This window comes from Eurosta solidaginis, chromosome 4, assembly GCF_040869045.1.
Source record: "Eurosta solidaginis isolate ZX-2024a chromosome 4, ASM4086904v1, whole genome shotgun sequence".
Taxonomy (NCBI): domain Eukaryota; kingdom Metazoa; phylum Arthropoda; class Insecta; order Diptera; family Tephritidae; genus Eurosta; species Eurosta solidaginis.
Genome location: NC_090322.1, coordinates 77753264 through 77771485, shown reverse-complemented (window position 1 = coordinate 77771485; position 18222 = coordinate 77753264). Strand labels below are relative to the sequence as shown.

The 18222-nt window shown below is 36.0% G+C and overlaps 1 protein-coding gene across 1 annotated transcript; it reads right to left on the bottom strand.

Annotated features, from left to right (window-relative positions):
• Positions 1-2096: 2096 nt before the first annotated feature.
• LOC137248569 (uncharacterized) lies at positions 2097-6265 on the bottom strand. The gene is made up of 5 exons (XM_067779486.1): positions 6118-6265; positions 5575-6006; positions 4423-5505; positions 2427-2782; positions 2097-2345 (listed from the first exon to the last, which is right to left on the bottom strand). Exons 1-4 carry the CDS (start codon positions 6263-6265, stop codon positions 2766-2768), a joined length of 1680 nt encoding a protein of 559 aa, XP_067635587.1. The 3' UTR covers positions 2097-2345; positions 2427-2765.
• Positions 6266-18222: the final 11957 nt, after the last annotated feature.

Here is an 18222-nt window from a genome sequence, read left to right as displayed (position 1 = left end):
GTAGTCTTTGGGATACATGTGACCGATCTTCCACGCCTTTGTGTGTGACGCCAGAAACTACACGAAGAAGTTCTCCAAGAGTGCGGTACAAGATTTAGACATATGCACCCATCGAATATTATTTTAAGCCATTCCACGACCGCTCTATTTAAAACTTATAGCATGGCTTGGAATATACCATCTGGGCTCGGCGATTTAAACTTAGGGAACGTCTTCACCGCCCATTCCATCTTGCTATCGGTCGCCAAGAAGGGCACTATCCTTTCCGCGATCGAAGTATGATTGCGGTCTGGCTCTTCTGAATCATCTCCCCATGGGACATGTGTATCGCAAAGCATCTCACTATTACTTGACCATTCCCCGTAATCTTTATTAGTCCCTGCGTTATGTTTTCCCTAGGACTTTTTTCAACTGTGCTGTCCGCACAGAAATCTTAAAGTTAATTTTCAATACCTTTTTAAGAGTAAAAGTGAAGTGCTGACCTTACTAACTATCGTAACACATCTTTATATAAGAAGCTGATTTAAATACCAATTTATTCCTTTTATATATTCATTTTATATATATTCATATTATTAGACGTATCGGACAGAGTTGGCTTTGTCCCACCCGTGAAAAAAAAAGTCGAAAGTTGTTATCCTAAATTTTGTAAGTCGTTCTTTTATTTCATATTTGTTATACAATGTTTAAAACTCGTTTTAAATATATCCAACAATTCAGATTTGACTTCTTTGAAGCTGTTTAGGAATTATTCAACAATGAAGTATGTCCCAACCGCGACGAGTATGCAAAAACATTTGTTAGAAATAAATAGGCATTGCTAATACGCCATATAACCCTCATAGAGATATCAACTAATTAGGTCCACTATAAATTTTAATCAAAATACGATATCCATGAAGTTGGTTGGCCCTTGAATCTGAGAAAGTAAGTAGGATTATTTTATACGCTTCCCAAGGCAGCCGGTTCTATGTCCCGGAGCGACTCGGATTCCCGATCAAAGGCTGTCATTTCAGTGTAACCCCGTTTTATTTTTTGTCCCTCCCACAAATTGTCGTCCTCCCAGCAGGTCCTTGCAGAGGGACTGCGCCATATTCTCCTGCTCCAGGAAGATATCGAGTCCAATCCGGGACCTGTACCTGACCCCGGTTCAGAGAAATGGTTTTGCTTCGTTTGCCGAAAAAGAATATTTTTAGGACGGTCACACTCTTGTCAGTGTGCCACGTGACCCCAAAAACCCCAAAACCCGACGTCCTCATAACGCGCGTTCACGCCCAAGGGCTTCCGTAGTCTACCCCATAGCGCACCCCACTACCTTCTAGCAGCCCCGCTGCTCGGCAAGCCACAACAAGTACCCGCTGTTTCTCGCGCCTCATGGCGCCATCAGATCATACTCCTGCTCCTACTCATAACTAAAATCTCCGTAGTAGAGTCGGTAGCAATGCCGAGCATCAACCACCGCCCCCGTCTTCTTCTCTCCCTCTTTACGGCACTAGCATTCGTGTAGGCCAGGGAAACAAACTCTTAGTCCTATAGACGCGTACTATATTCACAAGAGATGTTCTCTTTAGCATAGTACAGGTTTACAAGTATGATATGTATGAGAAGGAAACAATTCCTTTCTCTTTCTAACACACTGCCGTTTGACACTTCGGTCAGTGTCAAACTAGTGTGGAACTCAGTGGAACCTGCGTGGAACATGCGTTTGACACTGAATGAAGTGTCAAAATTAAAAAAAGGAGCGGAATATCAGATATGGGTTGCCGTGATGGTAAATTTATATGTACGAACTTAGTATGAAAATGCGTTGCACCTATATTCGTCCTACAGAAAATTATACAAAAGTCTTGAATTGTGGTATCTGAGGACGCGTAGTTATTCCAGTATTAAAAATACACCCGCAAAAACGCTCCACGTCATTTGACTAGTCATTTTACGGTCATTGAAACTCTCTGCAGCGGCTATATTCATAGTCACGTTTGCATGGGCGTGATGAACTTTTGTGACGAAATTTCCCGTTTTGTTCCTATTAATGTGATCGTGCATTCCGCTCCCACTTATAGGATGAATAAAATATCAACCAAAAAAGCCTCATATGTACATGAAATTGCAACTTAAATTAATACATTTAATATAAAAAAGAAGTAAGTACTTTAATAATAACATAAAAAATATATTAATTGCTTTGAACTATATTGCTGCAGCAGCTAACTTTATATTTGGACAATTCAGAAGTGTGTTATATTCATGTAAAATTTGAGTTGTTTCCATGGTTGTTTACTCTTTTTTCAGATCAAGAATATTCAAAGGTGTCGTGGAATCCGATTGCTGTCGTAATTGATGAACTTAAAAATGTACGAATAGTCAGACTTATTATTGTTCTAAATCTAATCTAAAGGGTTTTCGTATGGTATTCAACAACTCACCCTTTACCATCATCACAGCCTTCTCATCGATTTTGAATATGTGTACTGTTTCAGTATTCAGACCTAGTTCGTTTGGTGCAATATTTTCGATTTAATTATGTATACTATCCGTTAGGCAGACAATTAGGTGCGTTCGATTCATTCATATACTGTGGGTATTTGAGCCGTAGACGCAATGGCAGATATTTTGATTCTTTTTGAAGTGTAACATTTATAAACAGTTGGGTTTCTCTGCTGTCACCATCACCACTAGAGAGCTATTGAAGAGACGCTCCGAGTCACGCTGTGGCCACCTTGTCACAGTTACTGATGGAGATAATGCGAAGCCATCTTTACCATCTAATAAGTAAATTGAACTGTAGAGGAAGAAATATTTTATAAAATTTAATAAAATCAAAAAATGATAGCTGTGTCAAAATGGAGTAAATTATTGTATGTTAAAGTATAGCGAAGTTTGAATAGGTTTTATTCTTCATTCTTAGAAACATGTACGAAGATACCTGATAAGATATTAAAAATCCTCAACGTTTTTTTTGCAATAACTTAAAAAAACTCATATCCAAACTTCTGCTTAACTTCTACATATCAATAGCTACCTTTACCACCAGGAGTCACTATTGCTTCTACGCCTATGCTATTGTTTCCTACACCGATGAGCTTTGTAATAAAATAAACAGCTATCTCCCCAATCACTCCAGTTTTGTCGCTTCGCGAAACCCGATTTTGTAACCAACCAAATCATCGGTGATCTTATTTAAAACATGGCCGCGCCAAATGTCGACCATATGACATTACCCTACCGACTGTCTTACACCTTAAAATTTTGGGTGTGACTTTCGATCAGGATCTACATCTTGGAGAGCATGCACTAGCACGAATACTAGTAACGAAAATCCAGAGCTGTAACAAACATTTAATATAATTCTATAAATCGGCAGTACTTGGAGTAAATATAAATAGACGTTTGCATGGTACGCGTCTCCGATATGGTCGCCAAGCCTAAAGCTTACTCACTGGAAAAAAATACAGGCCTAACAAAATGCTGCCCCAAAAACAGGCGTCGGACCTTTATGCTAGGAATTGCCCGGTGAATCCAGTACTCAAAGAACAGTACCCAAAACTTGTGGAAGATCGCGTACTCCCCAGAGAAAAGCGAGTCACTCTAGCTCAACTTCGTTCTGGATACTGTAACAGGTTAAACTTTTACCTATCCAGAATCAACCACGACATACAAAATGTATGCCCCGCTTGCAATGTGTCCCCACATGACACCAACCATCTCTTTAATTGTAATGTGGAACCAACGCCTCTAACACCCCTTTCCTTATGGTCCACCACTGTTGAAACAGCAAGTTTCCTTGGACTCCCGTTAGAGGATATTGATGACAATTTGTGATTAGTCAGACCTATTGGATGGGGCGAAGCACTGTTACAACAACAACAACAACCAGTGCTTAAGGTGATTTTATTTTAATTACTTGCAGTTGGAGTATGCCCTCATTCTCTACTGTGCTCAAACCTATCGCCTCCAAATGGCAATCCAATCAAGATGAGCTAAAAGTAACAGGCAAACATGTTATAGCAGCATGAAACCTTCAAGGCCATTTCGCCCTCTCACATCAAAAGCTATGAGGTCGCCAGAGCTCCAGTTGTTAAAGAAACAGGATGCACCATGCTTAGGGAAGTTGACAATTGGGTTGTAGTATCTATATATTGCGCTGGCAACCACTTGAAACAATTTGGTATTTTAGTCGCCTCCTCCAACAGGCACACCTGCCGCGTCTATATTCTGCACTGGGGATAATAGTGCTTGTTACCGGAGTGTGCGCATCTATATCCGAAAAAGGACCATCTACATTGTTAATACTCCCTAAAACCTTCGAGTGTCTTTATCGCTACAACATCAAGATCTTTAATGAGATATGGTATGACTTCACAAGGTCTTTAGGATTATTCCAACAAATGATTATAAAAATAAAAACTCTTGCCTGCATACCTTTAGTGCCTGTTACAACAGCTGTAGGTTTTCCATTGATAAACTTTTTAGCTGGCGAGCCACAGTTGCTTTTTGCTTTTTTCGGCGAATACGTAAATGTTTTTTCACGTTCCTGTAATGGTTTCACCACCATTTGGGTTTCATTTACGGTTGGCGATAGATTACCCAGTTTTGTGGTAGGTTCAGCGGCTTGCATATACTGCATACCTTTTTTCATCATGTACTCAACTTCTTCCATGGTATCATTGACGTGCAATGATTTTTCGGTACTCTCATTGAACAAACTTCGATTTTCTTTATCATTTTCAAATGATTCTTCAAAGTCAATAGAACTTTTGTTATGGTAATTACTGGGCATGCTTTCCACATTTCGTGCTATTGGCTCTATTGCAATTTCTTTCTGTTGTTGTTCTTTCTCCTCTTTAATAAAGACACTTTTGTTTAAATTTCCGCCCGTTTCATCTGACTCATCATCCGACAACTCAATTACTCCTAAAGAATCATCAAAGGACGCGCTGGAAGATAGTTTTTCACTGTCATGCATATTTTTATTATCATTGGTGATAAGTTCAGTCACAGTTACATGCTCATTTGCTGGCGGCTCTAGTGTGTATTCTAGGTTTATCAATATTATACTTTTTTCCAGTTCATGCGATTCTTCGGAGGACTCGCTTTGGGTATAATGTGAAACTTTCCTGGGTGCACTTGCGCCTGTGGTGTCATGTGCTGTTTCATAACAGCTTGTTGTCGCTGAAGTTTCACTGCCTTTTTGAGCGCTTTGAAAGCTTATGTGTGATGATACATCATCACCACCCAAAGAACTATTAGACTGATCTTCGCAATTTTCCTCTAGTATAGTAGATGGTCTGAGAAGCCTCACCATTTCCAAAGGTGAAGTTTGTAAAGTGGTATCGCCCACTATTGTGGAGTCCCACATTTTAGATGGCGCTTCAATATCTTCTAGGAGTGTTACATCAATACTTTTTAAAGGAGTTTCATTATCCAATTGATGCTGCTCCTGTACGCATAAGTCATGCAATAGGCGTTGCAATGATTGTGCTTCTTCATCTATTTCTTGTAGTTCTAAAATTATATTATTAAATTTAAACCACACAACCTTATCATCTTTTAATATGTTGTATAATCACTTACCTTGTTTACAAGGGGTTTTAAAATAGTTTCCATCGGCGCTGCGCTTTTTAGCATCTTCTATAACCATATCCTTGTTCTCGCTATGTATGTACTTAAATAGTGTGCTGTCAGGATCGGATGCTGTTTTATCACACATTTTTTCCAAAGCCATAAAACTTTCATCAGACGTACGTTGCTGTTGGCATTCGAATATAGTTTCGTCACAAGATGCCTTCGTTGAAAAATTATAAGGAATCCTCTTTATAGTGTTTGCATTGTTGGATTTATTTTCATCATCCTCCATTTCAAATATTTTGTTCATTGCATTTCCGCTAACAGCAGCGTTACTTTCGTGTTGATCCATATTCGCTACACGAGAAGCTGCGCGTGCTTCTAGCAAAGTTTGTAGATCCTCCTCTAAATCCAAGCTAAAGCGTTGGCAAGATACCGGCTCTTTAGCAGGCGTTGTAGCCTTTCTAAATGTGTTCGTAAATCGAGAAAAAAATGTTGAAAATATTGTTTGTATTAATTTTTAATAATAGGTATATATTACCGCATATATACCGCATTTTACTTCCGCATTGCCTTTATCTGAGATCTTGCTTTTAACAATACCCATAGGCTGTAGCGTATAGGTATCACAACCAGTGCATTGAAATATCATTGATTGTTTGCTGTGTTCATAATAAAAAGATATGGTACGTAATTGCATTGTGGTAAAAGGCCAAAATGCTGTATACCAACCTCATGCTAAATTTACCCTTCGCTTGACTACTATGCACACGCACAAATACGCGTATATAAACATCGGCAGAAATGCTCAAAAGTGGCTCAATATATTTTCTATAACGATTAGCGTGCGTTTCAATGCAATGCAGTTACAAGTAATAAACCCCCACTCGTCAGTGGTTGTATAGCGCCATCCAGAAAGCGATTCGGACAACCATAAGGATCTAGGTCTATAACATCGAAACGCTTCTCATATGAAGTTGAAAGGTACATGAGAATCCTATTGCGAATTTTATTATTATTACAGTTACATCACTAGTTATTGATTCGTATATCAAACCTACATTGCATACCCTTCGCTTAGCACAATTAAATGTTCCACTCCATTGTGTCGCATATTTACGCTAATGGAATCTACTGCCACCTTAGATAGATCATTTGCAATAATTTCAAGCACGCCTGCTACTTCTTTTGCATAACGTATACTACGTAAATCTGTTGCAGCAAGCGCTTCCAATATTCGCAGTCCATCGTCGTATTTTACACCAGCCGAGTATGGTTTCTTGTCATTAGCATTGCTTTCGTTTGTATTTTGTGCATTTTTATGCGCCGCCGCTTCCCGCTCTCTTATCAACCGCTTTGAGTATACACTAAGTACTGAAATACTTAAATCACGATTAAATTCTTGTACTGGATTGTAGAATATGGCCCCGCCGGCGATAATTTCTGTAGTGCTTTCTTTGATCACACCTTCGGGTGCTTTGTCGTTCGTAGCGATCTGTTAATTCATAAAATTTAGGGCGATTTTGTTAATAACGCGAAACATATATTTACCTTATTTTCAGCTATTTCCCCAACTTCCATTTTGGCCTTAAACTGCTGTGCATCCACGTTTTAGTTATCAGCTGTTCGGTGGTGGCATACGCTGAGCTGCTGCTTTCGTTGAACAGTGAATCGTGGAAACTGTTTCAACAGACGAATATATTTAAGTATTACAGATGGATGACACTGTTTTTTTATAAATCAACGATGATAGCCAGCCTGGGGAGGTTGTTGCTGCTGCTATCGTGGCATTGCATAACCTGGTTGCTGTTGTGGTATATACCTTGGTATAACTGGATGTGGCGTCATTGCCCCACCTGTTCCAGTTGATGCGGACCACGAACAACAACCACCACGACCTACACTGTTTGGGTTCACTTTGCTGCTGCAAACACACCTCCGTCACAATAATTAATGGAGACCATGGATGGGTATCTCAACAAGAGAGGCTATTTTATTGCACACATAGCCGTTTTTTACACCGAATTTTCTAATCATTTTTTTCAATTTTGGATAATAAATCTTAATGGTATGTATTTTGTAAGTAGATCCATATAAGCACTGTAACAAGAATTTTTTTCTTGTATGTATGTGGAAATCAAAATTTACTATTCTGCATTAGAATTGCTCACGATTATTTATACTATGCAATTACATATTTCACTTTCTTTCTTTATAAACATGCACACATTGATATGATTTTTTTTACTAAAACACACTTTAGTAGACCAAAAAATATTAAAGAATGAGTATATTAATTTCTGTAAAATGTAGTAAATACAGGTTGAAAAAATTAACCAAAAATCTATTTGTCTTGCTGTCTCTGCTGAATTAGAAATGGCGAATTTTTTTCACGCAAAAATGACGTATTTTGCTATCCCTATGAAAATAGTAGGTGCGAGAGAGCACGATACATTGTGGGAAAGCAAAATTTGTCAGCATGCTATTTCATTTGCACAATTTTTCATTCCAAATCGTCACCCCTGTCAAAAATTCGTGTGGCTGTGTGCGTTTTTGGTCACACGATTTTTGCAGGGCAAACACGAGTGCTAAGTTTTTCTACCCGTTCAAAAATTCTCCGCGAAAAACAGTTTGAAACCGAGGTCGACTGCAATAACCCGTCCAAAAATTTGGAAAGAGAAGTGAAAAGACGCGTTTTGTCCTGTTATCAATAATTCAAAGGCGAAAAAGTATTCGAATTATTGGAAGCGAGGCAAAAACGCGTCTATTAATACCTCCCCTGACGATTTTGGTCGGGTTTTAGCAATCGTCCCCGGTAATAAAGTATCACAATTTGTTAATTAAAATTGTTCTAAACATATGGATTTTCAAGAGAGATGTAATTAAGTGCTCGTTTGAAAGTAAATAAGGATATTTCTTTGTAATTTTACAATAAAAATTTTACACAGTTTTCGTTAGCAGCTACTACACTTTTCTTTGTCCTAAGAAGTACAACAGTGCCAAATAGCATCCACTCAAAAACGAATAAGAACAAGCATTTTATCAGGTGAGCGTGGCTGTGTATGTGCGCAGTGCTACATATCCTACTTGTAGACCTGTACTATGCTCTTTAAAACTTTTGAAAAACTAATAATTTTATTTTTCACAATTTGATATTACAAGGAAAAGTTACTTTGATCAAATTATAAAATTATTTAACAAGTTGAAAAACTTAAATTATAATTTCAGTCGCTACAGCATTCCCCGCCAGACTTGTAATAACCAAACTTCTTGGAAGTCGAACTGCCAGCTTAATCTGTTGTAATGAAAGCAGGCTTCAATCTGTCAACTGAAATATTCAAAACTCGATCTCCAACTAAAATTTTATAAAATTTAGAAAAACGTTTCTTTATCTCAAATGGACCATCGTATGGCGGTACCAGTGAAGACCGTATTTTGTCTGTACGAATAAAAACATGTGAAACGTCATTTAATTTTATTTTAACGAACGGTTTTTTGGTTGAATGATGAGACGTGTTTGCAGGGCGGAAATTTTTCATCAGCTGAGTAAATTCTTTTACAAATTCATCTTGCGGCTTGAAAGGGCTATCAATAAACATATCTGCAGGCAATTTAAGCCAGACATCGGATCCAGTCGCTTACATCAAATCCCTTGATCAAATTATAAAATTATTTAACAAGTTGAAAACCTTAAAGTATGATTTCAGTCACTTCAGTCCCTACCACCTTTTGCACCGTATGTCAGCACAGGCTGCAAACCCAACTACACCGGGTAACCTAATGCTTATCCAGGGACGTCCAGTTACAGAGCCACAACAGTAATTGCGTCCTAGCCTCCTTCAACTCAGGCGTAGTCACCCGTCACTTACCCCCAGAGTGACGACGTCTCCCCCATTGCACTTCAGTATTCTGCAGTCAAACTGTAATGGGTTAATTGGGAAGACCCGTGTCTAGACGTGTCATTAGGAACTTACGTGAATTTTGCGGAATGTTAAATCGTTTATCTTACAACTATCACACAACGATATGAAAAATTTGCTTGAAGCCTAGTACTTAGTAATTTAAACGCAGTTGTTAAAATTTATCTTTTAAGTTGTTATTCTTAATCGTCATAATTTGTTTTTTCTTTTTTAAAACACCGCACACACTTTTGTCATTCTATTAATTTAATTTTGAAATGGTATTCAATACTAAAATACGTTTTGAACGAATGCCTTACTTTTTCTTGTATTATAATGTTATTTGTTAGCTTATAATACTTATTTGTTACATACATACTTCTTAATTTGTAAGGAAAATGAATGAATAAATCTAAATCTAAAAATGTTAATTACGCGAGAGTACTCCCCATTAGGGAAATAAATGAAATGCTCAACAAACAGTTTCTGTTGAATACCTAGAAACCTGTCCATCCCAACAGACATCTGATTGATAAGGCCACACCGCGCAGGGGTTAAGGGGTAATCTCCGTAAGCATTATGAGGTAATACGACACTTGAGAACATAGCCGTATGTAGAAGATAAACACAAACAAATCCTTTTTGATTCAAAATCGAACTTCAAATCAAAGATACTTTTAACTTTTTATTTGATTGCGCATCCAAATAAAAAAATTTTTTTATTTGTTATTCAATTCTTCAGGCGAATAAAATATAATTATTTCTTATTTGATTCGGCATCCAAATAAATATTTTTTATTTGATTCTTCAGCCAATCAAATATATTTTTTTATATTTCATACAAATGGAGTGATGCATTATTGTATCGAGTTTTCAAAATACTTTATTACGCGAATATTGAAAAAGTGCACAATCATGAAACCACATTATTACAATATAGTTCAGGGCCAATTAATGGTGACTTATAACCAGATAAAACAGCTGATCGAACCTACCTTATGGAAATCAATGTAATCTATTAATGGTGCCATACCATAACGCGGGTTGGATTTTATATAAAGCTGGAGACATTGGTGCTTTATCGGTAACCGTATCGGTAACCTTATAACAGCTGATTCGACCAACCTTATGAGAATCAATGCAATCGATTATTGGTGCCGCTAAGGTCGTAACCGTATCGTAGCCACCCAATTGGGTTTTGGTTTACCGTCGTAACGATAAACAGCTGATTACGTTAGGGATACGGATACAGCGATACGACATACGGCACCAATGACTCCGGCTTAAGGTGCCACGATTTTCAAACTTTTGTTGATTAGTAGGGGTAGAGGGGGTCCTAAAAATCACCACAATGGAATCCGCAGCTCTAGGAAACTCCCCTTCAAAAAACGCGAGTACTCCATAAATAATGTAAGGAATACTCCCTTGGGAGTATAGGAGTATCCCAAAACTAATCTGTATTCATAAAAAAAATGTGCTCCAATTAACATTGCGATGTCCTAGGAGAGGAGTAGGTGATCCCACTCTCGCTTTGTTTGTGAGTATTCTATAGAGTACATACGTGAGAGTACTTTCCAAAGTACTTTCATTGCTGTACTCCTTGGAGCACCCACAGAGGATCATAAGCCAAAGTACTAAAGAGGAAATGTGTCGGAAAGAATTATCGAAGTGAATTTAATTTAAAATGGAAGTAAATGAAGAGGGGCAATACAACTTTTATATTTTTTACTACGAATATTCTTATGTTATTTAGCATTTGCGTGAATATTTCTCTATACTATAGTATGTATACATAAAACCAGTGCGCATTTTATCAGAGTTGCCATAGTAAAATTTTATTTTCAGTTATTTGTATGCAATATTTTACTTTTGGCAACTCTGTTCGATCGTCATCGTCTCGTGATCACGGTCGTTAAAAACGAGCAATGATCGGCTGATGGTGGTCCGCAAACGCATTGCAAAGGAGTATTGTTAGAGTACTCCAACATGAAAAAAATGGAACACGTAATCCAACAATTTTTGCAGGGTCTTAGTTTATGAAATATAAGCCTTTTAATTTCCAAATTTAGTAAAATTTCAACTTAATTCCTGCACTTAAAAAATTCGGGTCGCACATGTCGATAGCGGTATCAAAAGACGCGTATTTGCGTCAAGATTTAGAATCCGAAAGCAGAAACTATATTTTTTTATCTCGTTTAAAAGTTATTCGCCGAAAACCCGTCGCTTTTTTCGTTGTTGCAATTAAACAAACGAAAACAAATGAAGGTGGTGAATACTGTTACCAGCTCCGCAACAATATCTTTTTATCTTGGTAGAACATAATAAGGTGGTGGCACGTCGACATAAATGCAAACAAACATACCCTATCAATGTATTTTGATTTTGTAAAACTCTTTTGACGGGTTTGTTTGGGTGAGTTTTTATGTTAGTTTTCTTGTTGTCGGTGTCGGATGGGTTAAGCGTAATTTTTTTAAAGGTGTTCTACGCAGAATTACTGTGCATGGCGTAGCCGGTGTTGGATCGGCTAAGGGTTGCTTTTTTAAAGTGCGGCCGAAGGCCGCCTCCGCAGAAGGGTGTACTACGCAGAAGGACATCACCGTGGCGGTATCCACGGTTATACCACACACCCGGACTTGGTATGGCGTAGCCCAGGGCTATTTTTTATAAGCGCGGCCGAAGGCCGCCTATGCAGAAAGGTGTTCTACGCAGAATCACAGTGCATGGCCACCAAAAAAGAGCTTTTTCAAATTTTTGGTAAATAAAGACTAAATAATTTAAAGATATATATACATCAGATAAAATGTATTTTTATAAGTTATTTTTCGGTTTTTTAATTTTTGAAATCCATCCACTTGTTTCGGAGATATTTTGATTTGAAAAATTCATACTTTCGCCTTTTGACATGGAATTACCCCAAACCTTTCATTTGCACCAAAATAGAAATATACCATTGGAATCAGCATAAAAATCTCCATAAAGTCCGATTTGTTATTTTTTTTTTTTTTTGACAATTGTATGTATTCTGCACTTAAGCCCATTTTTCTATATATATATATATATAAAAAATATTTTTTCAATTAAGAAAAAATATATTATACCAATAATAATGATAAAATAATTATTGTTAGGCCTTGAGCTCGATATTAACTCGCGATATTACAAATCAGTAGGCCGATATAACAATAAAAATTGTTAATACATCCCAGAGCACGGGGAAAAAGTGTCAATAAAATATGACACTATGGCATCATTGCCATAAACAAAGTCCAATTTTCACAACTATTCTGTAACAGATGTCGCAGTGCTGTGAATATCAATTGGCAAGAACCAGAATTGAAGTAGGAATAATGAACACAAACAACAAACCGCTGTGATGGCTGAATGGTTATAGCAGCGGCGCCTAAACGTTGCCGATGAAGGAATTTAGCAGTTCCCGAAATGGATCTATACAACGAGCTTTGGCAGTTGTCTAAATTTTTTCTTTCTTCTATTCTAATTTAAAATTTTTTCAATTAAGAAAAAATATATTATAACAATAATAATGATAAAATAATTATTGTTAGGCCTTGAGCTCGATATTAACTCGCGATATTACAAATCAGTAGGCCGATATAACAACAAAAATTGTTAATACATCCCAGAGCACGGGGAAAAAGTGTCAATAAAATATGACACTATGGCATCATCGCCATAAACAAAGTTCAATTTTCACAACTATTCTGTAACAGATGTCGCAGTGCTGTGAATATCAATTGGCAAGAACCAGAATTGAAGTAGGAAAAATGAAGACAAACAACAAACCGCTGTGATGGCTGAATGGTTATAGCAGCGGCGCCTAAACGTTGCCGATGAAGGAATTTAGCAGTTCCCGAAATGGATCTATACAACGAGCTTTGGCAGTTGTCTAAATTTTTTCTTTCTTCTATTCTAATTTAAAATTTTTTCAATTAAGAAAAAATATATTATAACAATAATAATGATAAAATAATTATTGTTAGGCCTTGAGCTCGATATTAACTCGCGATATTACAAATCAGTAGGCCGATATAGCAACAAAAATTGTTAATACATCCCAGAGCACGGGGAAAAAGTGTCAATAAAATATGACACTATGGCATCATCGCCATAAACAAAGTCCAATTTTCACAACTATTCTGTAACAGATGTCGCAGTGCTGTGAATATCAATTGGCAAGAACCAGAATTGAAGTAGGAATAATGAACACAAACAACAAACCGCTGTGATGGCTGAATGGTTATAGCAGCGGCGCCTAAACGTTGCCGATGAAGGAATTTAGCAGTTCCCGAAATGGATCTATACAACGAGCTTTGGCAGTTGTCTAAATTTTTTCTTTCTTCTATTCTAATTTAAAATTTTTTCAATTAAGAAAAAATATATTATAACAATAATAATGATAAAATAATTATTGTTAGGCCTTGAGCTCGATATTAACTCGCGATATTACAAATCAGTAGGCCGATATAACAACAAAAATTGTTAATACATCCCAGAGCACGGGGAAAAAGTGTCAATAAAATATGACACTATGGCATCATCGCCATAAACAAAGTCCAATTTTCACAACTATTCTGTAACAGATGTCGCAGTGCTGTGAATATCAATTGGCAAGAACCAGAATTGAAGTAGGAATAATGAAGACAAACAACAAACCGCTGTGATGGCTGAATGGTTATAGCAGCGGTGCCTAAACGTTGCCGATGAAGGAATTTAGCAGTTCCCGAAATGGATCTATACAACGAGCTTTGGCAGTTGTCTAAATTTTTTCTTTCTTCTATTCTAATTTAAAATTTTTTCAATTAAGAAAAAATATATTATAACAATAATAATGATAAAATAATTATTGTTAGGCCTTGAGCTCGATATTAACTCGCGATATTACAAATCAGTAGGCCGATATAACAACAAAAATTGTTAATTCTTATTAATTTCAAATTATTCAGAGAATTACAAAAAAAAATATATTGATAGTGTATGTTTGTTTGCATTTATGGATACGTGCCACCACCTTATAATGTTCTACCAAGATAAAAAGATATTGTTGCGGAGCTGGCAACACTATTCACCACCTTCATTTGTTTTCGTTTGTTTAATTGCATCAACGAAAAAAGCGACAATTATCGACGGCTTTTCCGCGAATAACTTTTAAACGAGATAAAAAATATAGTTTCTGCTTTCGTATTCTGAATCTTGACACAAACACGCGTCTTTTGATACTGCTATCGACATGTGCGACCCGAATTTTAAGTGCAGGATTTAAGTTGAAATTTTACTAAATTTGGAAATTAAAAAGCTTATATTTCATAAACTAAGAGTTTCCTAGTGTTGCGGACGATAATTTTGTGATTTTTAGGACCCCCTCCAACCCTCGAAAATAAAAAAGTTGAAAAATCGTGGCACCTTATTCAAAATATTCCCCCATAACGCTAATGCCATAAACATGCCATAGCCAACCAATTGGTTTTTGGTTCCTCGCCATATCCATAACCTAAAAATATTTGAGTTGGTGAATTTAATAACTTTTTGTAGATTTTATTCATTGTTTTGGATACGTTATGACTAAGAGACTTAATTTTTGTGGAATATGATTGTAATTTTTTGGGTTTTATTCATTTTAATCAAATTTTCACAATTTTTATGTTAATGCACCTTTAATCGATCACATTGGAGATGGTTATGGATATGGGTATGGGTATGGTTACGACTATGGCGTTAGCGTTAAGGAAGTTTAATTTGGCTTTTAAGCGGGAGTCATTGGTGCCGTATGTCGTATCGCTGTAGTTGTATCCCTAAAGTAATCAGCTGTTTATCGTTACGACGGTAAACCAAAAAGAATTGGTTGGCTACGATACGGTTACGACCTTAGCGGCACCAATAATGGATTGCATTGATTCTCATAAGGTTGGTCGAATCAGCTGTTATAAGATTACCGATACGGCTACCGATAAAGCACCAGTGTCTGCAGCTTTAATCTAGAGACATTATTACAATATACACCCCTATTATGAACTCATACGATACACGATAAACGCTTGCAATCTGTTATACCATATTATGAAATAAATTCTAGCGTGTGAAACCCGATCGTTAGCGTTTATCGTTTATCGTGGTATTGCCATACCCTAACTATCGCATCAACTGTTCAATTTTCTACGCTAGCTATCGTTGATAAATTTTTGCACGATACGTTGGGAGCTATTTAAATAAAAGTAAATATAAAATTATTACAAAATATAAAGGACCCAACTAAAGCCTCATTCCCAACACTCTGTTACAACACCCTGGGCAAGAAGCCTTAAAGTGGCACAAACCTTCAAAATATTTGGGATGGATTACCTATTTTTATGGGCGCGCAAACTGCCTTCTACCTCTGTTAAGACATACACTGAAATCTATTTTGTTTATTAAACTTTTTTTACTCTTAGTATGTCAAGTACTTACAGTGTAGAGTTCATTTCAAGAAGATTGGAAGCATCTCTCAATTTTTTTTTCTATGGCTCTATGCAAGTTTCGTCAATTTTTTCATTTGAGTTTATATAAAAGGCAACATACATAGGTAGCAGAAAATATTTTATTATTACAGCTTTTAAAATTTTTTGCCACTTTTACGTACAAGACAATTGAATTGTTAGTATTTACGTTTTGTTTTGCTATCTGTTTCGTATAGATTCACAAAAATTTGTAAACAAAACTCTGCCGTCATTCACAATAGTACATCGATCGGGCGTGTGGAAATCGCAATATCAAAGCTGATTTTTTACGATACGCTTGCAAGCTTTTATCGTCTATCGTATGAAAATTCATAATAGGGGTGATAGTTAATCCATTGCCAACCTGTACGTTCGTGATTTCAATAGAATCAATGTCAGAGTTTTAGCTGCTGAAGCATTTCCACTTCCTTGGAATGACGTTGGTTTGAAGCAGACATAAACAAAAAGGTTGAAAATTTTTCCAATTTGGTTAACTACCTATTTAATAAATATGTACCACTTAAGAAAATTAGAGTGAACAAAAATAAGCAACCATGGTTCAATCGAGATGTACTTCGGGCAATAAAAGCAAGAAATAAAAGCTACTCACTTTGGAGGAAATCCTCTTGGGAAGAATACTGGCAGGCTTATAAGATGTTGCGAAACAGAGCTACGAAAATTACTAGGGATGACAAAAGGGGTTATTTCCAAAGCAAACGATGTGTGCCTACCACCAAAGATTCTCTGGAATAATCTAAAACAACTTGGTATTAAGAATGATTTAAAATCGGTATGCTCGATCCCAAGAAAAATGTACCCGTAAATTGAGCAGTAAAATTACTATTATCTGTGAGGATGGAACACGTAAAATCTTCAGTAATATTCTTAAGAGCATCGGTAACTTTTGTGACCAGTCCATTCCGTCGTACCTATTTATGTGATTGTCCATACTGCTCACACATATACGGTATTAGGTTATCGAAATGTAAACAAACTATAGTGCTGTACTGTTCTTACATTCACGTTAACTGTCAAATGGCCGTCATTTTTTAAGTTATAAACCTGTAACTTTAGGAGTATTTTTACAGAATTTTTACGTTAATATGACCGCCTTTTGACTAGTATTATGGCAGTTTTTTACTTGGATTTTATCTGAAATTGCTATATAAATAAAACATTTCTTTAATTCAAATCCATTAACATTTCTTTTATTCAACATTTTTATAATATATTAGATTATTTATAATAGTTGTAAATTATTAACAATATTTCATAAGGAAGGAATAGTTTTTCAGTCTTGTTGGTGAGCCATAAATACAAATTTTATTGTACGCGATTGTATGCATACAAAGTTAAGAGAAACATGAATAAATTAATTAATGATATAGAAAGCAAAATAGAAGAACTAACAGAACTATTGGTTGCAGTAAACCATCAAATCGCGAGTAGGCAATTCACAATTTCAGTAAGTTGACTTGTAATTCGCCAATTTTAATGCTATACCTTTTTTATTTTAGTTCAGAAAGCTGCAATTGAGGTTCGAAAGTTACAATTGAAGTTCAAAAATTTCAATTCAAGTTCAGAAAATTTTAATTCAAGCTCAGAATTTCTATTTGTAGTTCAGAATTTTAAAATTGAAGTTCAAAATTTCTGTTTGTAGTTCAGAAAATTATATATTACAATTTAATTTTCTGAACTTCAGTTGTAATTTTCTGAACTGCAGTTGAAATTCCTGAGCTTCAATTATAATTTACTGAACTCCTATTGAAAATTCTGAACTTCAATTGAAATTCCCGAGCTTTCAGAACTTCAATTGAAACTTTCAAAATTTTTTTTACATAAAATGAACAATTTAACATTTTTTCTGACAGTTAAAGTGGTGAATTGCCTGCCAGTGGTTTGAAACCACTTGCATTCGTGTTGGCGCTTCTCTATATCATTAATATAACAATATCTTTTTAATAATTTAATTAATAGACAAATATACATTTTTTTCCTTTACATTTTAGAACTGTGTACAAAAATATGTAATTTTACATATCGCAACCTAACCAAAAGGTGTTGCAACTCATAATCAGATTAGCTTTGTGTTAAATGTTGATTTATACCACAAAAATAACAAAATTCTTAACAAAACCAGGCTAAACGATAACGTTAACTACCAAAAAACATAAGTTATTTTACGATGCTTTCATGGATCGATTTACACGTAAATACCGATTTAAAATTTTTGTAAGTTTTGACATTTTTTAGTTTATAATGCGATACAT